This window comes from Odocoileus virginianus, chromosome 2 (assembly GCF_023699985.2).
Source record: "Odocoileus virginianus isolate 20LAN1187 ecotype Illinois chromosome 2, Ovbor_1.2, whole genome shotgun sequence".
Lineage (NCBI taxonomy): Eukaryota > Metazoa > Chordata > Mammalia > Artiodactyla > Cervidae > Odocoileus > Odocoileus virginianus.
Window position 1 is genome coordinate 15,292,281 of NC_069675.1, and position 23,747 is coordinate 15,316,027.

Sequence of the window (23,747 nt, forward strand, 5' to 3'; positions counted from 1 at the left end):
ATGTCTGTTTTAGAATTAGATTACTTTATAACAGAATGCTTATGAAACACAAGGGGGGAAATAGAAAATATATCTTCTGCTTCCAAGAAGTTGAGTGTTAAAAACTCAGAATTAAGGCATGTGAAACTGTCTCTGTCTTTTGAAAATCCAGATAATTCTAGGCCAAAAAGAATTTTTTTTGGCAAAGAAACATACTAAAAACAATAGGCCTAGAGACTCTCAAGTGCCTAAAAGTGACTACTGTAGCTGGAAGGTAAAATGGGAATAATGATGAAGGGCTTGCTTTCTTTGGATGTCTCAGTTCACCTAAGTGAGCAGAATTTAGGTAACAGTGTGGGCATCTGCATGGCAACTGCTGGTACTACGAGTTAATGCCAGAGAAGACAAAATATTTGGCACAACATTTCCTTCTTCATTATTGTACTAGGAGCCAGAAAAAATAGAAGTTTATATTCTTTTGAAGTGGGACGATGTTGTCTCTTTTTTTTCCCCCTGGGCTTCACACACTTAGACACACAAAGTATTCTCAAGATATTTGTAAGTGTGGTCTGAGAACTTACGCTGATTTTTTTTCCTTCTACTGTAAAAAAAAAAAAAAAAAAATCAAACTAGGTGAGTTTTGTCTGTTTTAGAATCAGCATTCCATTGTAGTTTTTAAAATGTATGAGATGGCTCAGATGGTGAAGAATCCTACAGTGTAGGAGACTGGGGTTTGAGCCCTGAGTTGGGAAGGTCCCCTGAAGAAGGGCATGGCAACATATATTCTTGCCTGGAGAATTACATGGACAGAGGAGCCTGGTGAGCTACAGGCCATGGGGTCGCAAAGAGTTGACACGACTGAGCGACTAACACACTTTCACTTTCATAGTCTACCCAAACTTTTAAATATCCTGAAAGCATGTAAAGCACTAGTTTGGAAACTGTTTCTTTAAATAAAGTTTTATTGGAACACAGCCACACTCATTCATTGACATATAGTTTTTTGCAGTCTGCTTTCCTGCTACCGCAGCAGCGTTGATTGGTTGCAGCGGAGTCCAGTAGGTCTACGGCTCTAAAATATTCACTGTGTAGCTCTTTGTAGAAAAAGTTTCTGGGTGCCTTCTTGGAAGGAGCTTGAAGACCTGGTAGGCCACTAAGATACCCCCCCACACCAGAGTATGTATCCTGATCTTCTGTGTTAGAACCAGTGGTGAATGAGAAACAGTCTTAGAAAAACATTTGAAAAGAATTGAGGGTATTTCTGCTCCAGAAGAATCGTTTTCTTTTCAGTGAGAGGGCCAACCCAAGCGGATCTTCTCAGATCCCTTGTAACGTCAGCCTTCTGGCTTCGGTTGTACTATCTTTGACGAGTTGAAGGGCTGCCGTGTGGAAGAGGCATTAGATTGTGAGGGGAGGTGGACTAGAATTAATGAGTATAGCCGACTGTGAGGATATAACTTCAGCTTGAGAATAGCATTTGTGAGAAACAGCTCATGACTAGAATGTGCCATCTTAGTGGGTAATGAGCTCCCTGTTCCTACAGATGTTCAAATGAAAGAAGTCATAATATATTTGAAGCCCCATTCCTACCTTGAAATTCTGATGACTCCTTTGGTGTAATGTTTTTGTTTCCAAGCTCAGATTTGACCACATTTTGTTGAGGGCCTATAGAGGCTTCTTCGGTGATTGCCTGAAAATGCAATCCTGGTCAAACCAAAGCAGTGTAAAGGGGGAAGAATCTCTTCTGTTGGGCAGGGGATGGCAGAAGATAGGCTGACCCAAAGGCGGGCTTTTCCTTTGGCCCCAGCAGTAACACAGTGACACCAGGAAGCACACTGCTTCCACCCAGCCTTAAAGCGTCAGAGAAGAATCATCTCTCTTCCACTCTCTACCATCTTTGTTTTCTGCCTAGGCCCCTGAGAAGTAAAAGAACCTGGCTGGGGGCATTTCACAAATGTGGATATCCAAATAGGGTTTCTGCATTGTGCTTTGCCAGAACTTGGCTGCAAGCGGCGGTTCTGGATGAAGTTGTCTCTTCTCTGTGAGGCTCTGTTGTTACCACACAAAAGCAGCCGTAAACAATACGGAAATGCATGAGTGGCTGTGTTCCAATAAAACTTTATTTACAAAAGCAGACAGTGGGCCAGATTTGATCCCAGGGCCTTAGCTTGCTGGCCCCTGATAAACAGGGCCAGTTAAAACTGGCTGGAAAATATCAGTGCTAATTCTCTCAAATTTTGGAGAAAAGGTGAGGTGACAGGTCCAAGGCCACAGCATGGTAGAGCCAGGATTTCCACCCAGAATCTGACTTGAAGATGACTGCCGGTTCTATGATGTTGTGCTGCCTCTGCCGTATAACAGGTGGTAGCACCTGGGTATTTTTTTTATTTTAAAGGGCTGTAGGAGTGAAAGAAATACTCGCTTTAGGTGGCATGTGAAAAGCCACAGTGAGAGCTCCAGGATGGCATTTTAACAGAGACGAACCTTTTAGCCCCAGGGACTTGGCCTCCCCCCCTTTTTTTAGATGGACCTTGTTCACAGTAAAATGAAACATAGGTTGAAAAATTTTATATGGAGAAAGAGTGCCCCAGAGTTGTCAAAAAGCACTGGGCTCCCGCAGCTGCGTCACAGGATTTGATCACTTCAGCTGGGAGTGCCAGGAGATTTGAGACAGATGTTTTCAGACATGCCGCATGCCTAAAACATTTCCAGGGGTCGGGCTGCAAATAGTGACTTAATAAGTGGAGGAACAGGGAAAGTATGCAAGCCGAGGACACAGGAGTTTATTCAGCGCTAGGTGCACGGCCAACCTCTGTGCGTTACATCTGCCTGTCAGGGCCGGCTCTTTCATCTGCCATGCCCTCCGTGCTGCTCTTTGTCTGCCCGTGAATAAAGTGCAGCATTGTGGTTAGTAATCCCACTCCAGTGACTCGACTTCAAATGTGGTTTTGGAGTGCATCCCAGAGTTCTGTTTGCTAAGCTTCCTACTCCTGTTTCAGAGACACCACTGGATACAGAGCAGCGAGCACTGAAGGCTTCCCTCTTTCCTTAAACCTGCCGGGTTGTGGGCTCTCTCTTTCCCCCTCTCCCTCCTTTCCTTTCTCTTTTTCCTTTTTTTTTTTTTAAACCTTCCAAGGCAAGTTCATGGATACTAAGCTGATGTGTTTGTTGTTCTTTTTCTCTCTGCCTCCGCTCCTAGTGAGTAACCACACTGGCCGCATCAAGGTGGTCTTTACTCCGAGCATCTGTAAAGTGACCTGCACCAAGGGCAGCTGTCAGAACAGCTGTGAGAAGGGGAACACCACCACTCTCATTAGTGAGAATGGTCACGCTGCCGACACCCTGACAGCCACGAACTTCCGAGTGGGTGAGTTCCTCCACGGTCCCTAACTGTCCTGACCGACCAGCGTTTGATGAGCTCGTAGCATTTAGACACCCCCTCCATTCACACCGCTCTCTGCTTGAATGGGTTTCTGTCTACCAGTACGAATATGCTGCCTTCACGAGATCTTTTAAATTACTTTCGGTATCATTTTTAACTTGGTTTTTGGTTTCTGAGAGAGATGGCTAGGAGAGTCTTACCCTAGGTTACTTATCATGGACACAGCCTGTGGTGATGGGGAGGTTTCGGGGGACAGGAGGAAAGAGGCTTTAAGTTAAGACCCCAGTGTACAGCTTGCATTGATCCATTTCAAATTTTATCTGCTCGGTGATAAGTCAAATTTATGTTAGATTTGACTCATGTGAGAAAATTTGGATGGTGGTGATGAAACTTTCATAAATAGCCAGGTTCTAAAAAATTTCTTAAAATTGTCAAATATGTGTATTTCAGTTGTAGATGGGGATACAGACTTGCATCTTTTGCCACGTTTCTGCTGCGTATCAAAAGGCAAAATTATAAGTTTGATGTATGACATGGATTTGGGGGAACATATGCTCCTGGATTACTGTCAGCACTTAAAACCTTTTAATCTTTCATAATCTAAATATGAACTATGGTAGTTACTGCAGAAAGACTTTTCCTTTTACATTCTTGTTTCTTTTTACTACTTTGTAAATGGAGAAAGTATTGCGGCCCACTGAATGCTGTCACACTGCCATGTTGTCATTCAATACGGTATTTTTGTCACGGAAAAATGTCTTTTATTATTTTTTGACCAATTATGGTTTGCCATGTGTACTCAAATAATCACAGACACCCACGTTACTTTATGAGTTACTCACAAGAATAACCCAAATGTCAGACAGATAATAACACTGGCTAGATCTGGTCTTTTTATGGAATATTGCTGTTTAGTCTTGGGACCATGTGTCTAGTGGGTGGGTGGGGGGTGTCTATTTCAAACTGATTTCCATCAAGACAAAATACAAGGAGGCAGTTTAAGTCCTCATTAGCTCTTTTATTATCCTGCTGCTTTATTGTGACTTGGGTTTCTTTGGAGGTTGAAGCACTGTTCTTGATAAGTCTATACTTGGAAAAAACATGTGCCCATAGATACTATTTAAAGGGGTATTGTTAATTTCCTGGTGATGATAGGGGTACTTCGGACATATTTTTAAGAAGAATTTAGCTGTTAGGTGCCAAATGGCATATCATGCTTTAACAGGGCAGGGAGCTGAGTCTAATGGGAAGTGTGTTTAAACTGATGATCGGGGAAACTGGATTTTGATCCTGGTGCTGCTGCTAACTGGCTAATACATGGGATGTGGCAGTTAATATTTCTGGACCTTAGTTTTTCCCATCCATAAAATAAATGGTTTATATTTAGTGGCTTCTAAAATTCAGTCCCATTTCTAAAACCTTAGGACTTTTTCTTTATCAGTAATAAGTGAAACTTTTTTTTGGCTTTTTTGGAGGGCTATAGACAAGGAAGGGAAAAAGAAGTTCCCAATTAGGTTATTATGAGCTAAATGGCTTTTTTTCCATTTTTACTTTCCTTGATTGCTTTGCTTATTCTCATTCCTTTTCTTCCTTCTCCATCATCAATAATGCCTGCTTCTCTTCCTTTTGTCTCTTTTCATAAACCTTTACAGTAGAAATGACAGAGTAATTGGGCGGGTGGTAATTTTTTGGCTTATGGTGTATTCACTTCGAAACTAAATATTTGAAGGCTTTGAGAAGCAGAGGAAGTCTACTTGTTAAAACATGCTGCACACTTTCCTCTCTGGCATTTAAGCAGATGTTTAGGGACAGGATACACACAGTCTGTTCAAAATACAAAACGGAGCACAGCTATTTACTCAAAAATCTCAGAACCAGGCTCAACTCTGCCACAAGAGGACTGACAAGGTAGTTTGATGTTAAGAAGTAATAATAAAAGGGAGAGGGCAGAGGAATGAATAGTTTCACATCGGAAATCATGGGAAATGTTTCATTTATACCCTGAGCTGTTTCTCTTCTCTACTTTAATTCCCGTACAGGGTGATTTGACAGACAAGTTTTTAAAATTATTTTGTTGAAGATGGTAATTTTGTAGAATTTGGAGATTATGATTCTCTAGCAATAGAGAACTTTAGAAATTCATTTTTAGGCATCTAAGATATCTTCTTGAGATTTACTGGTTTAAGATGATTTTATTACTTGCAGAAAGTGGTTTTCTAATTGGTTTTCCTCACTCTATATATGTACTATATATATGTGTGTGTGTGTACAGGGTGTTAAATCTTTTGACAAATCAGATGTGTTACATGGAAAATAGTGGTTTGAGGAAAATTCAAAATGTAATTTGTCAGCTACTTTTTGGCCTGTGATATTTAAGGCTACTGAAATGTGGGGACTGGCAAACTTTTAAGGGGCAGAGAGTAAATATTTTAGACTTTGCAGCCCACAGAGTGTGTGTTGCACTCTGTCCTATGTGGTATGGTGACAACAGCCATAGATGGTAGGTATGGGAATGGGTGTGGCTGCATCATACAAGCCGTCGAGGGGCTGAATTTGACTCTAGTGCCAGCATTTGCTGACTCCTGCCCCCAAGGAGTCAAAAAAATAATCCAGGGAAAACAATATAGATTTTGTAGTTAAGGCACCCTAATTAAATAATCCATTTTGATGATCAGAATCGCAGAAATAAGTTTTAACGTTTCCATGGTGACGTCCAGGTAGAACAGATGTTAGTGTCCCCATGTTTTTGGACAAGGAGACTGAGGCACACTGGCTTCAGCGGGCCTCCCTTCATTATGCAGGTCAGTCAGCTGGGGCTCCAGCCCAGCTCTCCTCCTGTCTGTTTTACCTCCCTGGCGTCTGGCTGTGACGTGTAGGAGGGATAAAGTGAAGGAAGAACCTGAGGGGGTTGGGTTTTCTGAGAAGGCTGGATGTCGCCACAGAGAATAAGCAGCCGGTGTTTACGAGCCCTGGGTCTGCACACTGGCTTCTTCGTGTCCGTGGGCCGTGCTCATCTGGCTCTCCGTCCTCTCCTGGTCCAGGTCACTCGTCCACACAATGCAGGGGATAGCGGGTAGGTTGAGGGTTATAGCAGGCACAGGCGTGACATTGGTTCCTTCTTTTTTTTTTTTTTGAAATGCACCTTGTGACATGTGGAATCTTAGTTCCCCACCAGGGATCGAACCCACAACCCCTGCAATCAAAGTGCAGAGTCTTAACCATTTGACCGCCAGGGCAGTCCCCTCCTTCTTTGGTTTTTGATACTGCTTCTATGTTGTCTTTCTGGTCTGTGGTGACTGCGAGTCTCCGCTGTTCAGATGCGAGAGGCAGGTGCTTTTCTCGTGACTGTTAAGCATATAGTCTCTTTTCCTGGTAATTCAGTGGGAGAAATAACTGTAATTTCTACTTAATTTGACTCTAAAAGTGAAGCCCGAATGAAGACGACGTCCACAAGAAATACTCTGAGATTCTAGGATAAACTCTATTTTGTGAATGTGATATTGACATGATGTAACAGAATACTTGCATTAAGTGGAATCCTCTGTGAAGCAAACTGTAAATGACTTTTTTTTTGGTGGCATTTTGACCTGTGCCTCCTTGCACTTTCCTGCCTTTACCTCTCTCTCTCTCTTTTTTTTTTAATGAAAACAATCCCACAGCATTTTTTGTCATCTGGTAATAACATGCTGTTGCTGCTGAGTTGCTTTAGTCGTGTCTGACTCTTTGCGCCCCTATGGACTGTAGCCCACCAGGCTCCTCTCTCCATGGGGATTCTCCAGGCAAGGATACTGCAGTGGGTTGCCATGCCCTCCTCCAGAGGGTAATAACATGAGGGTGAACTAAACAATATGAATACATGTTTTAGAACATTTCTAACGAAGGGTACCTAAAAAACACACCATATTGCCAAGTGATTTCTCACTCCATTGATCATTCCCAGTTGGAGACACTGTAATACAGAGTAACGTTTCTCTCCTTTTAGCATGATCTGACCCAGTTTTCTTGACTTTTAGAATGAATCTCTTCTGTATCATCTAATGCGAGTTCATATGCTCATCAAAACCAGTGAGACAGCCCTCTATATGCATGTTCACCTGCTCATAAAGCCACACCTGAATCTGAGATCTATTTGCAAGTGTCTGAAGATGAGATTGATGGACTGCACCATCACCTTTTCACCATCTGGCCCTGGGCCCGGTGTGCCCTCATGGAAGCTCTCAGAAACCACACAGCCCTGCACACTATCTCAAAAAGCAGCTTTTGATATAGAAAGTGCCTTTGCTTTTTTTGCCAAGATGGAAGCATATCCCTAGTTGGGTGGGCCAGCAGGTTAACTGTTGTTTGTTTTAATGGATTCTTTGCATTTCATGGGGATGTAATGAAGATGACCTCCTGGGACTTTTAAGTTGTTGTTTATAGTTATAAGTTCTTCTAATAAGAAGAATATAGAAATTCTATGTTGTCACAACCAGTATATTTCAAATAAAATAATACTGTTGTCTGGCATAACTTCCTTGCAGAGAGAGAGTGAAAGGCAATCATGATTGCTAAACTAGCACATGTGGTTTCTGTGATGCTGCTTTCTCTAAGGAGAACATGAGGGACTCATGTTCTGTTAGCACCAGTTGAATACTGACAAAAAGTATTTGCTAATGTATGGTTTGGCCAAAAAGTTTGTTCAGGTTAATGGACAAACCTGGATGAACTTTTTGGCTAACCCAATAAAAACTCTGATCCTATGTTATTCCATTTGGTTCCTGTTTCCTCTGAGAGAGGTAAATATCTATATTTTGTAGATATGAGTTCCAAGTCTTTAGTGGTTTGGTCAAAGATGACTTTAAGTCAGGTTTTCTTATTCCAGAGTCTAAAAGCCTGTTATCCTTCTGTGGTGCCTCTTATGTTAAGGAATCAGGTAGACAACACTGTGCTAAAATTTCCAGAACCAAAAAATTCATAAAGCTGCCCTCTAAGAGCTTATGCTTTGAGGCGGAGATGAGGAATGTGTATAAATAACCCCCGTTTAAGGTAGAAAACGCACAGCAGAACCCCAGAGGAGGAGATACCACTTGTAGCTGAGGAAGAATACTTTGAGAGAGAAGGGATGGCTTGTGACTTTTCTGTTTAGTTTTTCATGCTTTCCTCAGCTGCTAAACATGTTGGCTTCTTGGAGGAGCTGGGTAAATGCTTGTCGTCTGATGATAGACTGATGGGGATGATGCAGCTTGACATGGTGATACATCCCAAAATAAGGGTGGATGGGAAGGAAGAATGAATCCTTTAGACTGAGACCTGGAAACAAGAGGTCACAGGTGGTAAATGGAAATTGAGAGGAGTTACATATAAACTCAAAAGGTGGTAATATACTAGATGACAGGGTTGGGAAGGTAGACTGGAGCAAGGCCATGGAGCACCTTGAATTTCAAGCTTAATCATTTGGATTTTAGTCTTTCAGAACTTACTAAGAGAGTTCTCTGAAAAGGTTATCATTTTGAAGAAGAGGGGGGAAGGTTTCTCAGTTTTTTAGGCAGGAAACTAGTGGTCTGATCATCTAAGCTCCGAACAGCCCATAATAATGACAGCAGCCTCTAGCCACTTTCACCTGTTTTGAGGTTGGTTTGCTGCCCTACACTGGGGGATCTCACCATGTGTGGCACAAAGCCATCTCAACACTATAGTGTTGTGGGGTGGAAAGGAAGCCTCCATGATGATACACTCATTATGTAGGTTCTCCTCATAAGGATGGAAGGAAATTCACTCTTAATGAGGCATTAAATAAACCAGCATCACTGCTCAGAAGGGGGAGGCATTGAGACTTTTGGGGGAGCAGCTTAGTTGAGACACTCAGTCCTTCACCTTCTTGTCATTGTTTAGATCCCTTGACAGTCATCCAGCACAGAAACCAGGGGAAAGCAACACGTCACTCTTGGAATTGGCACATATATTTCCCCCTTAATGCATTGTGCAGGCTTTATGTTTTTGAAAGATGAGCCAATACAATACTAAGAAAATGGTTGCTTTCATTTGGATAATTTAGAGTGGTTATGAACTTGTCAACTACTCTGAAATATGTTTGGCATTCTCAAATTATCTTCTAATACTGAGTAAATATAATGGTGTAGAACATTTCCTTTATTTAAGCTGTGAACCATTGTTAAAGGCTTTGCATTGGGGACATTTATCTCATATATACTTATTGAACACCTGCTGTGTGCCAGGGATTGGTTTAGGCCTTAGGAATATAGAAATGAACAAGATAAGCAAAGTCCTTGCTCTCCTGTTATATTAAAAATACGTTGCAATACAACATATGAACCTTAGGACATGATGCTGAGTGAAATGAGCTAATCATGAGAAGACAAATATCATGATTCCACTTATGAAATGCTTAGAATAATCAGATTCTTAGAATAGTAGTAGTTGTTGCTGGTGTTGCTGAAAACGGGGAAATAAGGAAATATTTCATGAGTACCAAGTTTCTGTTTTGAAGGTAACATCCAAGCGATTATATGAATATACATACCACTACTGAACTGTACACTTAGAAATGGTGAAGATAGTAAATTTTATGTCACATATATTCAACCAAAATTAAAAAAACTACAAACTAGTGAGGGTACTCTCCAAGAGGGTATTGCAAATCCTAAAAGACGATGCTGTTAAAGTGCTGCCCTCAATATGCCAGCAAATTTGGAAAACTCAGCAGTGGCCACAGGACTGGAAAAGGTCAGTTTTCATTCCAATCCCAAAGAAAGGCAATGCCAAAGAATGCTCAAACTACTGCACAATTGCACTCATCTCACACGCTAGTAAAGTAATGCTCAAAATTCTCCAAGTCAGGCTTCAACAGTACATGAACTGAGAACTTCCAGATGTTCAAGCTGGATTTAGAAAAGGCAGAGGAACCAGAGATCAAATTGCCAACATCCGTTGGTTCATCAAAAAGCAAGAGAGTTCCAGAAAACCATCTACTTCTGCTTTATTTACTATGCCAAAGCCTTTGACTGTGTGGATCACAGCAAACTGTGGAAAATTCTTCAAGAGATGAGAATACACCTTACCTGCCTCCTGAGAAATCTGTATGCAGCTCAAGAAGCAACAGTTAGAACTGGACATGGAACAACAGACTGGTTCCAAATTGGGAAAGGAGTACGTCAAGGCTGTATGCTGTCACCCTGCTTATTTAATTTCTATGCAGAGTACATCATGCGAAATGCTGGGCTGGATGAAGCACTAGCTGGAATGAGGATTGCCAGGAGAAATATCAGTAACCTCAGATATGCAGATGACACCACCCTTATGGCAGAAAGTGAAGAAGAACTAAAGAGCCTCTTGATGAAAGTGAAAAAGGAGAGTGAAAAAGCTGGCTTAAAACTCAACATTCAGAAAGCTAAGATCATGGCATCCAGTCCAGTCGCTTCATGGCAAATTGATGGGGAAACAATGGAAACAGTGAGAGACTTTATTTTCTTGGGCTCCAGAATCACTGCAGTTGGTGACTGCAGCCATGCAATTAAAAGACACTTGCTCCTTGCAAGAAAGGCCATGACAAACCTAGATAGCATATTAAAAAGCAGAAACATCACTTTGCCGACAAAGGTCCTTCTAGTTAAAGCTGTGGTTTTTCCAGTAGTCAGGTATGGATATGAGAGTTGGACCATAAAGAAAGCTGAATGCGTAAGAATTGATTCTTTTGAACTGTGGTGTTGGAGAAGACTCTTGAGAATCCCTTGGATTGCAAAGAGATCCAACCAGTCAATCCCAAAGGAAATCAGTCCTGAATATTCATTGGAAGGACTGATGCTGAAGCAGAAGCTCCAATACTTTGACCACCTGATGTGAAGAACTGATTCATTGGAATGGGCAAAATTGAAAGCAGGAGGAGAAGGGGAAGACAGCAGATGAGATGGTTGGATGACATCACCGACTTGATGGACATGAATCTGAGCAAACTCTGGGAGTTGGTGATGGACAGGGAAGCCTGGCATGCTACAGTCCATGGGGTCATAAAGAATCGGACATGACTGAGCAGTTGAACTGAACTGAGTATATACTACTATCAAATGTATACTACCAAAAATATTCTGCCAGAAACATTATATATGATATAATGTCATGTAGTGATAGATACTATGATGAAACGTTGAGGGGGGAGAAGCTTGGGAGTGTTGGTGGAAGGCCTGGATCACTACTTCAAGTATGTCAGGAAGGATTCTCTGAGACACTGTTTAAGCAAAGACAAATGAAGCTAGTGATGAGCTCTTGGACAGAACATCACAAACTTTTTAATCTAACTCTGTGACTGTGTTTGTTGTTTTATTTAAGCTGTAGAGCCTCTCCAAAGACTGATGTGAGAAGCATTTATTCAAACTTTTCCAAATGTCATTTTGGGTTAGATTTTAGCAATGTGTATTATATCAGGAAATCATTTAATAGTACCTGTAGATAAAGAACCTTATCTACAGAGGATAGAGGCAAGTGAGTCTTGTCCTCTGGGTGAAAAAATGGTCCTGGAATTTTTGCAAAAGGAGTCTTGGTTATTTATAGCAAAGAGGATAGGGTCTTAAATGTAGAATCAAATTACCAGAAAAGCTGTCACTTCTTCAACATTATTTTGTATAAGACAGGTGACATGATTTTTGGCATGGAGCTTTTAAGTAAGGGAAATAAAATTGGTTCTGTTCATCAGGGCAGGTGTGTGTGTGTGTGTTAGGGGAGGGTAGTGAATGGAAGGGGGCTTCGTGGAAAGGTGGTTCAACCAAAGAGGATCAATAGGTTAACACTGAAAGCCAAAATCAGGAGAAAATGAGATACTATTTGATTGAAGGTGAAGATTCCTGAAACTGGGAAAGTGAGGGGCGTCAGAGTGGGTAGTATAGAACGTATGTCTGTAGTTGGGACTGTTTGAAAAAAAGCCTTAGGTAAAAGAGGGTTCAGCAGTCTGTAAGGCTGTGAGAAAGGCATGTGTGATCGATTGTTCCTTTTAAGCCATGTCTGGCCTATATCATGGGGGTGGATGGGACTTCTTAAAGGAGTCTAGGCTAGCCTAGGATAAATGACCTTTCAAAATTCCTTGGAGTCTGCAACACAGTGTCGCAAAGTGTGTGTTCTTTCCTCATCTGTCAGCTTGAGCGTGTGGAATGATCTTGGGAAAGCTCTAAACTGCTCAGCTCATGAAACTCTGTCTGCTTCTGCTAAACTGAGCCTCTAGAGGTACTGAGGTCCCCCAGTGCTCCACGCCCTCAGTGACCCTGTTCACACTGCTGCCTCTGCTGGGGTGGGGGGTGGTGCATTCCCCTGCCCGCTCTGCCCGGGCATCACCCACTGCCTTTGCAGGAGTCAGCCAAGCACCATTCTGGCTGCAGGGCCCCATTCTCCTTATCAGTAGCCATGCCAGTTTCTTCCCCTGAGCCCTGAACTGCCTGCGAACAGGGCTCTGTCTGTTTCTTGTTGGCATCCCCAGTGTGGGTGCGGTGCTGCACGTGGGCAATGCCTCACGCGGGCTGGTGGACAGAGTACATTGTCTCTGCAGGTGCCCATGTGAGGGTGGCATGCACTCACCTAGCCAGCACAGCCTCCTTGTGACTTCTCGGGCAACTGAAATTACAGGAGTGGAATAACCATCTGAGAGTCTCTATAGGGTTTGGGGTCCTAGGGAAGAACAGATTCCAGTGTCTGCAAGATGCATGAAAAAGGGTATGTTTGTAACACTTTGCCTGAGGTTTGGATTTTACATTAAAAAGTTTATTCATTTATATTTGACTGTATTGGCTCTTTGTTGCTGCAAGGATTTTTCTCTAGTCGAGTTGAACAGGGGCTGCTCTCTAGTTGTGGTGCGCAGGCTTCTCATTGCGGTGGTTTCTGCTGTTGGCGAGCACAGGCGCTAGTGCATGCAGCTGCAGTAATTGCAGTTGCCAGGCTTTAGAACACAGGCTCAGTAATCGTGGCGCACAGGCTTAGTTGCCCCTTGGCATGTGGGATCTTCCTGGACCAGGGATTGAACCTGTGTCTCCTGCATTGTCAGGCAGATTCTTTACCACTGAGCCACCAGAGAAGTCCTGGATTTTACACTTTTAACAGTAACTGCAGTGTACTTGCTACTCAGGGTGAAATGCAGTTAATTTTCTAGATCTTTAGTATAATTTCCCATTACATGGAATTCCTGCTCCCTATTTCTGCATTTGTCTGAATACTGACAGGAACAACCTCAAGTTCCATTTCAAATATTTCCACCTGTGATGCCTTTTTGCCTTTTTCTCTTCCTGTTTCACCTCTAGTCATTACCATGTTAGTGGACACTCAGACGTTTAGGTCAGGTGGACTGCTGACCAGGCCCCTGGGCTGGTGATTGAACCTCTTTGATTCCACGCTAGTCAAATGAATCCCATAACGCCTTGACCTTCCTTGTAGAGCTGTTCCGAGGCTCATGGGAAGAAACAGGCTGGAGCTTTATGTGGGTTCCTTGAAGGTCTTTCTCTACTTCCAAATATAACAAATCTTCTTATTTAGCAAACCCTACCTCCTGTGTACTGAGGGAGAGTGCTGCCTTTCCTGGAGCTTGGAGAGGATATGCTGCCGTGTCCCATGGAGATGAGGAACCTCCTGATAGCACAGTAGCGTTAAGAAAGACCCGAGAGTATGTATCCAGTACTCCTTCATGTTGGTACTCTGTTAGAACCAACTCTCCTAGTACACGGAAGGCTCTTTTCCTTACATTTAGGCTTGCTCTGGGTGAGTTAGGCTACCCACAAAGGATTGTCAGTTAGCATCGTCATATGGCAGAGACAGCCTACTAGCATTGTGCCCCCTTCTGCCTTGGATCATGTACCACCTGTTTGAGAGGGGTCTACCCAGGAAGCTCTTGCATTTTATGAGCTGGCAAGGGTTGAGAGCATTTGAACCATGTAGTGTACTTTAGAACCCAAAGCTATGGTCAGGAGGATAAGTAATCATCTTGAATAGATGGGACACCCCCAGTGATGTGTGATTCTAACATTTGATCCTGCTTTGGTTTCTTCGCTTGGCCGTTGTCTGTGTCCTTTACCCCTGGGTTCCTAGGTTGGAGTCAATTTAAAAACACTGCCGGACTTAAAATAGACACTGAAGTCATATTTATGTGATACATTATATACCTGCAGCATTTATTGGCTTATGAGTTGGGAACAATTTTGCGTCTATTGTCTAAAAGTTGAACATTTGTATCAGCTTTTGATATTCAGGTATATACACTTCTTCCAAGTGGAGGAGGAATGATGAATTTGTGTATTGTTGGAAAAACCTCTTGGAACTAACATTACAGATGATGTGAAAATGTTTCTGAGGGCAGCCACACAGTCCTCTTCAGCCTATGCAGTCCAGGAAAATAAAATAACTACCAAATGGAGAAGGATTAAGTGAGTGAGGAAGTTTGTTTGCGATTTATTTCCCAAAGTTATATCAGAAAGAAAATGAGACGAACCAGATGCCCTTCCTTTGCCAATGTAATGTAATGCTGTCACTGATGCACTTATTAAAACTCGATTTTCTGTTTAGTTGAAGGGCATTGGTTTGAGGAATGGCTTACTGCTTGACTCCATTATCTTGAATTGAGACTTATACAATAATTACTGAAAAACTGGCATGACTGCAGTATTGGCTTTTTGTAAGATTTGGTGGAAAAAAGAAAGAGCTTTATGCAGTAATGAGATATTTCTTCACTCTGAGACCAAACTTCAAATGCCCATCAGATTCAATAAAAATTTGTTCTGGATTATGGAGACTTTCTAGGCTTTCCCAGTACAAAAACTCAGCCTAATTTTCATCAGATTTTCCCTATAAGAGGTAAAAGAGGTAAAAACTTGACATTAAAATTCTTTGCTGTGAGAAAAGCAGACCACTGCTCTGTCCCTGGCAAGTCAGGTAAGTGCACTAGAACATTCTTAAGACTATTTAGCAAGATTAAAATATGTCACTTTTTGCCACTGCACTGTCCGTTTCTAAAGAAAGGGTGATTTATGAGCCTTTTGGATCTTCTCATGGTATTAATAATATCTTGAGCCAGTTGTTTTATTGGGTGTATAAGAGGGTAATTAGAAACATCTGAGAGTCCTGTAATGTGCCTGGAAAACCATCATGTTGTATGGAAAAGAAAAAAAGATAATGTGCATGCCAAAGTTGTGTACTTGATAAATAGATGCATTAGCATTAAACAAAATTTACTCTGTTATACCATTTTTTGAAAAAGAGGCTAGACTCTTCAGGCTGAAAATATCCTTTTATTGAAATACACTCACTGCAGAAATCATAACCTTATTTGGTAAAAGACTCCTGACTGTGCCGTTCATACAGTAATTATCATTTCCCTCTGTCAGACTTCATCATATTATAGACCATTTTCTGCCAGAAGAAGTATTTCTTCCTTTTACCTGGCAGTTGCTTAAAAACCTTAGAATTCTGAGGGATCTCATTTAAGGAAATTAACTCTTAGAAACAAACTGCCCCAGGGACTAATAGTGCCCAATTTGCCTAGTAGTCTATCTTAGAAATTGGGTTGGGATTCAAGAGTTCTGGGCTCTATTTTGGCTGGTTATTTGAAATTTGATCTGCTCCGATGGTGGCAGAGTTTGACCATTTGGGTCTGCAGCAGTCACAGTGGGTAAGTCAGGGTCTGATTTAAATCAGGTCCTGTTCACTCTTCTCTCAAGACAAAATCTAGACAAGAAAACCTAACATTTGGTGGTGACTGGTGAATGGTTCTTTTCATCTTCATTCACAAATAACAAGCCTTTTATGAGAAGTTGGTGCCGAGTCAAACTGACATATCCCAGGCAGCCGTGGACAGGGCTCAAGTTGGAGGCCTCTGGTGTCTTTACAACCTGTCTTGCTCTGCATGTCCCCACTGGGTGTGTCATTTTTGTCCCTTTTGATCATTTTGAATGGGAGCCCTGATCGCTCTCAAAAGCAGAATTGTAGCCAATTGGATGATTTGTTAGAGGTTGGTGGTGACTTAATGAAGCCTTTGGAAGGACAAGAGGGTCACCTGTGTAAAGATGCTTACTATGGGGAGATGGGACAGTCATTAGGAGCTCTTGGTAAACCCTGGCTTCAAATGCCTGCCTTCTCCAACCATTAAATCAGTGGTCTTGGTCCTCAGGATACAACAGAATGTCCTGTAGGATTTAGAAGGTACAGATGGCCAGCCCATGCTCTGGCTTCCTAAATCAGAATTTCTGGGTGTGTTTTGGGGTATGTGAGTTTGACAGCAAACGATGCAGATGATTGTTATATACAGCTGTGAGAGAGACCTGTGGTCTAAGCCAGTGCTCATCACCCTTTCCTATTCATAAGAATCACTTTGATTCTTGATAATATGCAGATTCTGTTTCAGTAGATCTGGAGTGGGACCTGATACTCTGTATATTTAATAAGTTTCCAGGGGAATGAGGTACTGCTTGGCCCAAGGATCACCCTTTTCATAGCAAAGGTTTTAAGGTATCATTAGTTTATAATAAATAGTGGTTTTCAGAAAGATAAAGTATCATGAATGAATGATACCTATTTAGTGTGTTCCTGTATGAGTCTCAGACTATATTAGGAAATGACTTATACATGCCAGAGAAGATGCAACCATGTAATCAAGATATGTTAACCTTCTGCAGATCTCCTATCTCAGTTTCCCACTTAAAGCTGAGATTTCCTCACTCTTCCAGGAAGCCTCTTGGCAGGTCACACTGGGATTGCATCCTTGCCGTGTGAAAGCTGAGGCACAAACTACTTTCTCTCTTTACCCTACATTTCTGTCTCTTCTAGTCTGCCTCCTACCTACAAAATTTTCCAGGAGACAGTGAGAAAGTCTCTCTGGTCACCATTTGCCCTGAATTCCAAGGGAAATGTGGTCAGGCTCTCTAAAGACTTTTTACCTTCTTTTCTCCAGTGCAACAAGCTGGTTTCTGCAGTGTAGACAGCATTCCAGGAAGTGAGATGACGTTAATGGCCTTTGTCCTCAGCTTTGGGACGTAGCCCAAATCCATTATCAGAGGTTCCATTCCATAATCTGTACAACTATATGCAAGGATGATAGTCTTGGCTTACTATTACTAGGGCATAGATTTCTTTTCTCAGGAGCAGTGGACGGGAAGATATATTTGCACAGATCTATTCTTATTCTAGGTAAGTCCTACTTGTGATTAATGTTAAGTATTTTGAAAGCATTTGAGGTTTGTCTTTAAGAGAAGATACACTTGAATGATACCATGTTGTCTAAACCTGTCATATGATCATCATCCTGACTTTCTGGTAACATACAGTCTTTACCCTAAACTTTCCTACTGACAGTGCCCGGATTTTAACTTAGGATCATGGTGCTTGAGAGCACTTTCTTCCCCGCAGAGAAGTTGAATTAATGGACAGCAGTCAACATGAATTTATTAGATGGGGTAGCAGAGTTGAAACTCCGCTTTCTTTGTGCCTTCAAAAGTCCGCCATATTTCCTTTACCTCAGCCTGGCCCCCTCTTCTTCTAGTGTTGTCGACTGATAGCTGGGTTCTGTGTCTTAGTCTTTGTCTCTGATGTACTCTTATTTTACCCGTATCCAGTGGGCATATCCTTACCTGGACGCTCACCCAGTTTCCTCTCTTCCTCTGAATTATCGGGTTCATATCCTTAATGTAGGTGGGAAGGGAAAATGTTGAATTTGTCTAATAGTTCTCAACCAGAAGAGGTTTGGCTTCCCAGGAGAGAGGTTTGGTGGTGCCAGGATAAGTTTTTGGTTGTGCATGCTGGGGGGAGAATGGGGAGAGGTATCCTGGCATGTAATGGGTAGAGGCCAAGAATGCTACTTCCTAGCCTATAGCACACATGACAGTCCCCACAGTGAAGAATTATTGGTCCAGAATGTCCACAGTGCCCAAGTTAAGAAACCCTGCTCTAAGCACCACCTTTTCCTCCCATTGGCCAACCTCTTGAACATGCACTGGTATTTTGTTCGGGTCACCAGAGAATCTTCCCTCTTAAATCTCCAGCTTGTTCTCTAGGTAAAGCCTCCAACATTTTGTCACAAATGTTGGCTCTGACAGCCCTTGTTGCTTGTGTGTTCCCTAAAAAACTGGATAGCACCTCCTGTAGGCTTGATTTGCATCTGATTGCTTTTCTGAGATCTCATTGGCTTTCAGAAGGTGTGGGGATTGAGGTGGTTTGGGATGACTCAGGATGACTCAACAAGGAGGACTGATGTGCTTTTATTATGAGGATTCTTTAGAAACTAAAGAAATAACAAATGGGAAAACAGCACAGGGGGCGTGTTTTTTTTAAAAGCACACATCTCAGAAGTGATTGTACAATAGAAACCACTTTTCAACACTAACCATTGCTTCTGTGGACACTTACATGAAAAGTGTCTGTGCTGTGGCTATCGGGAAAGGAAAGAAAGCCAAGTGTGTTTGTTTGAATGATAGCATCATCACGTTCAAATAAACATAGCATCTTGGGAGAGGACAGGTTTGTTTTTTCCAACCCAAATGTCTTTACACATGCCTTTTGAAGGGTTTTATTGCCAAGTTTGGAGGAAGAAACGATCCAAGCATTAAAAGTCTGACATGTCATTTAACTTCTTAAAAAAAGAAAAATTGCTGTGGCCAAAACACTCTGGGTTAGCTGGACAGTGATGTATATATCATGTTTTTCAAGTGCTCACTTTTGGATGAGAAAGAGCCCGAGAGAGCAAGTAAAGACATTGCCTTCACCTGTCTATAACCTCTTATGGCAGTTTTCCGTTATGTTTTGGTCATCTTGCCCAGGAAACTTGGAATTTTCACAGTTGATACTTTGGTGCTTTTTTACTTGAATGGAATGCCTGTTATTAATTCCACCAATATAGCAGTGATTTATTTCTTAAGAACCCAAACATAATTCAAGTCGCTGATTTCTTTTTTCTGTTGTGTCTTTTCTTTAGTTGTAGTAAAATATAACATTTACTGTTTTCATCATTTTTAAGTGTCTACTCCAGAAACACTGAGTACATTGGCAGTGATGTATAGCTATGACCACTATCCATTTCCAGAACTTTTCATTGTCCCAAAAAGAGACTCAATACCCATTCAACAGTAACTCCCTCTCCCTCCCTGGTCTCTGATAACCTCTCTTCTACTTTCTGTCTCTGTAAATTTGCCTACTCTAGGTATTGCATGTAAGTGGAATTCTACAACATTTGTCTTTTTGTGTCTGGCTTATTTCACTTTGCATAATGTTTTCAAGATTCTTCTATGTTGGAGCATGTGTCAAAATTTCTTTTTCGAATGCTGGATAATTCTTCATTTATGTATATGCTACCTTTTGTTTATTCATTCATCTCTTGATGGACATTAAGATTGTTCCCATCTACTGTGAAAAAGACAGCTGTGAACTTGGGTGTACAAGTGGCTGCAGGAAGCTCAGCTTTCATTTCTTTGAGGTTTATATCTGGAAATAGAGTTGCTGGATCATATGGTAATTCTGTTTAACTTTTGGAGGAATTGTCACACTTTTCCTCAGTGGTAACAACAGTGCACTAGGGTTCTAATTTCTCCATGTCCTCACCAATGCTTGTTACTTTCCTTTTTTTTTTTTTGTCTCTTGGGTAATAGTGATCCTAGTGGGTGTGAAGTAGTATCTATATCATTGTGGTTTTGATTTATGCTCCTATAACTACTAATGATGATGAATCTCTTTTCATGGACTTTATCACCCTTTTGTATATCTTCTTTGCAGAAATACTTATTCTAATCCTTTGCCCAATTTTGAGTTAGTTTGCTGTGGTGAATTTTTTAAAAGCTGGGATTCCACTTACCAAGTTAGGCATTTAATTGCAGTGTTATCGATAGCTGATACTAACTGTGAATGTTGTGGAAGGCCCAGGTTCTAGTCCTGGTCTTGTCATTTGGATGAGAGTGATTTTGAAGTCCTAGTATTTTAATTTGGCAACAGAGGAGCTTAAAGAGTAGATGTTCAAGATCTCTTGCAGGCCTGAAATGCTATTATTCTGTCTGATACAAAGCCTGTTTTAGGAGAATGATTTTAGGAGTGTCAATGGAATGAGGCTATCTTTAGTACGTTTTATTCTGAAAATACTTACTATGATTTCCAAATATGTACAGTGTGTTCCCTTTTGTAGTTTTTTGGCTCTACTTTCTACTTTAAATCAAAGGATGATTTTATACAAGTTTAGTAATATATTTTGTGGTGATGTGTCATCAGCCTGACAAGCTTGATCAGAGCACTAGAGGCCTGAAACATTTGACAAACTTACAAAACTGTATTTTTCTTGTCTAGTCATTGAGATCAAAGTGCTCAGAAGAGTTTGGCCAGAAACAGAATGACTCCATGGTGGCCTGAAGGAAGCACAGCTTGTATGGAGTGAGATGAAAGGATGAAGTTGAGTTGGGCTGGACCAGTTTGTAGAGAGCTATTTATTTTTTTGGTGGAGAACACTGAAATGAAGGCCTGCATGCCTTAGAATGAGCTGGGCCCCTTCTACACACTGTAACAAATGTGTGGTTTAGGATTAAAAATCAGAGCTCTAAGGGTTTAAATCACCTTACGGGGAGGATAAAGTCAAAACCAATTTTAAACTTGAGGAACGTAGTTTTTATTGTAATTGAAGAGGTACCTTTTCCATCTGATACATGTTTGAGCTCATTTATCTCTTGCCAGTTCCCTGGGTTATCTTAATTTACTTGGATTAACAGCGCCTTGAATTTTTTTCTTCCTGTGGGATTAAAGGAAAGGCCAGATGCATGAGCATTCTGCAGCAGTCACAGTACAGAGTTTAACAGTGCATGTGCTGGAAATCCAGCGTGCTCTGCTTCCCTCTGGAGGCATCAGGGAGCTCCCCTTTCCTTCAGAAGACTGGGAGTAGATGGAAAGAGAGGTGGGGGTATCAGTTCAGAGCCAGGTCCTTACTCCTCCACTGCCTGGATACTTTCCTCACTGTGGTTTGTTCCAGAACTCAGCTAAGTTCCTGGATACCTATGTCAAGAGTCTTTTTATTAGACTGACTTCCATTTTCCCCACTTTAATGTGCCTCTTTGTCATGATTATCTTTTGACTCATATTAAAATTACTTAAAGGACCTGATGGCAGATTTTTTTAAATGGTAAATTTGTATGGCGCCTACTTAAGAAAATGTTATTAGCTTTTTTTGATTATGTGACACATGGTACAAAATTTTAAAAGACACAAGAAAGCGTACTCTAGAGTGAAAACAAAGCCTTTTTCCTTCTTTGTCTTCTTGATGTCCAGTTCTCTTTTATAGGGGCAAATACATTTACCCACTTCTTGAGTATTCTTCTTTCATTTGAATGGAGCCTTGAAGCCGCCAGAATATTTTATTTACTGTATTTCACTATGCTTTGTTCATCTAGCGATTCATATCAGTACCAACAAATCTGTCTTGTTATTTTTGATGGCTGTATAATACTCCATCCTGGCATACACTATAATGTATTTAACTAGACTGTATTGTTCAACATTTGCCTTTGCAACTTTTGCTGCTATCATCCAAACTGCAGTGAATAATGAATTCTTAGTCCTGATTATCTGAGGATAAATGCTTAGAAACAGAAATTACTACATCAGAGGGTATGTTCTGATTTAATTTTAATAGATATTTACCTGCTATAAAAGCTGGTAAAAAAAAAAAGCTATAAAATCATCTGCTATAAAAGCTGAATCATTTATACTCACTTACAATATTGAGAAACTCAATTAGGATTTAGAATCCTAATTTCCATCTCCCAATAGAGAGAGAGTTTGCTTCATTATACTCTTTGCAAAATAGATGATTAAGCATTTTGAACTCTGCAACTCTGATAAGAATTCTCATTTGTACTTTACTTGTGCGTGAGAATAAGTCTCCTCATGTGTCTAAAATATGGCTTCTCAGCCTCAGCATTTTCCTACTGAGGCTGGGTAATTCTTTGTTTCAGGTGCTGTCCTTACAGCATCTTGATCACTACTCACTAGATTCAAGTAGCACTCCCCACTCCTACCATGTACCAAGTTGTGACAACTGAAAATGTGTCCCGTTGTTGGCAAACAGTTCTGGGCTCAGTGTCACCACTGTTTGCAAACCCACTGGTCTAAAAGTTTTTCTTGTTTTCCAGTTTTTCTTTTCCATTGGATTGTTGGTGCTTTAACTTGGCTTGTGGTAGGGTTTTTTTTTTTTTTGGCCCTGCAGAAATTTTGAATTGTTATATAATCAGACTCACCAGTCTGCGGCTTACCACTTAGAATTGGTAAAGAAATCTGTTTTTGTAAAATTAAGTTGAATTAAGGTTCCTAATTCATCTTCTTTTGATCTGCAAAGACACTCTGAGAGCGGCACCTAGGTAAGCCTTGAATTTCATTGAGTGGCATATAAATATGTTGAATGGCTTAGAAACCTTCACCTAGCACTTATTCGAGTGCTTTCTGCATGCCCAGCCCTGTGTTGGTCACCTTCCATGTTTTAGTACATTTTAACCTTAGAGCAGCTTGAGTCAGCAGGTTTTTATTATGACTTTGTAGTTGAGGAACCTCTGGAACAAGGAGGTTAAGTCACTTGCCCACGGTCTAAGAGCAAGCAATTTGCAGAGCTAGACTGGAGACCCAGGGCCCTGCTCCACCCTGCATGGAAATGTCTCCTGGTCACCTCTCTGTGCCAGGGTTGCCATGAAACCTCAAGGGAGTTTGGGGCAGCGGGGGAAGAGTGCATTTGATGTGTTCGTGAGACCCATTGTCTTTCTGCTGGGCTTGGATAGGTCCACAGAGTAATTTGATCCATTTCATCTGACTCAAGTCATTCACTGAATCTTCAGTCATGGCCCAAGCTCTGTCACATCTGTACGTAAACCCAACTTTCCTCTTCTCTAGAATGGGAGGGATTAATACCCACCTCATGGAGTTGTTGTCATGGTTAAATATGAAGTATGGCTTGTGTAAAAAAATTTTTTTATGATAAGAACAGTGTCCATATTATCATGTTATTTTTCTTATTAATTGCTTGATGATGACACATCATATATTTGATTACATCAAAATGCAATTCATTAAACCACAGCACTGAACATATTTAAACATACTATACGACGTAAGAGACTGGCATTAACTGACGTTACCAATATATATTGAATTGCTTGTGTACATTAAAATTTACCAAATATCACAAATTGGTAGCCCAGTACTTTGGTCTTATGTCATTTAGCTGCAGTTTCAAGTCTGATACCAAGAATTTATCTTCTCCTATTCATAGCTTTAATTTTAGGAGACTCTAAAGAATTTTGTTTCCTTAATTTACCATTTGCAGTTTTCATAAAGAATTTAAACACTTCACAGTTCTGCAAATGACAGATTTTTACACAGCTGATAGTCACTCCATAGGTGACTAAAGATCAGATTT

At 41.1% G+C, this 23,747-nt stretch overlaps 1 protein-coding gene across 13 annotated transcripts in view; it reads left to right on the forward strand.

Annotated features, from left to right (window-relative positions):
- The window catches only part of LTBP1 (latent transforming growth factor beta binding protein 1), a 434,653-nt gene that overhangs the window by 171,897 nt on the left and 239,009 nt on the right, over positions 1-23,747 (forward strand). For 6 of the 13 annotated variants that reach the window (XM_070476676.1, XM_070476671.1, XM_070476680.1 and 3 more), the window contains one exon: positions 3,179-3,346. The exons of 1 other annotated variant lie outside the window; for it this stretch is intronic. In XM_070476676.1, the coding sequence (XP_070332777.1) occupies positions 3,179-3,346 (168 nt within the window). Of the gene's footprint in view, positions 1-2,955; positions 3,347-23,747 lie in introns of those variants that run through there. 6 more of the 13 variants (XM_070476704.1, XM_070476711.1, XM_070476716.1 and 3 more) reach the window with 3 other exon arrangements.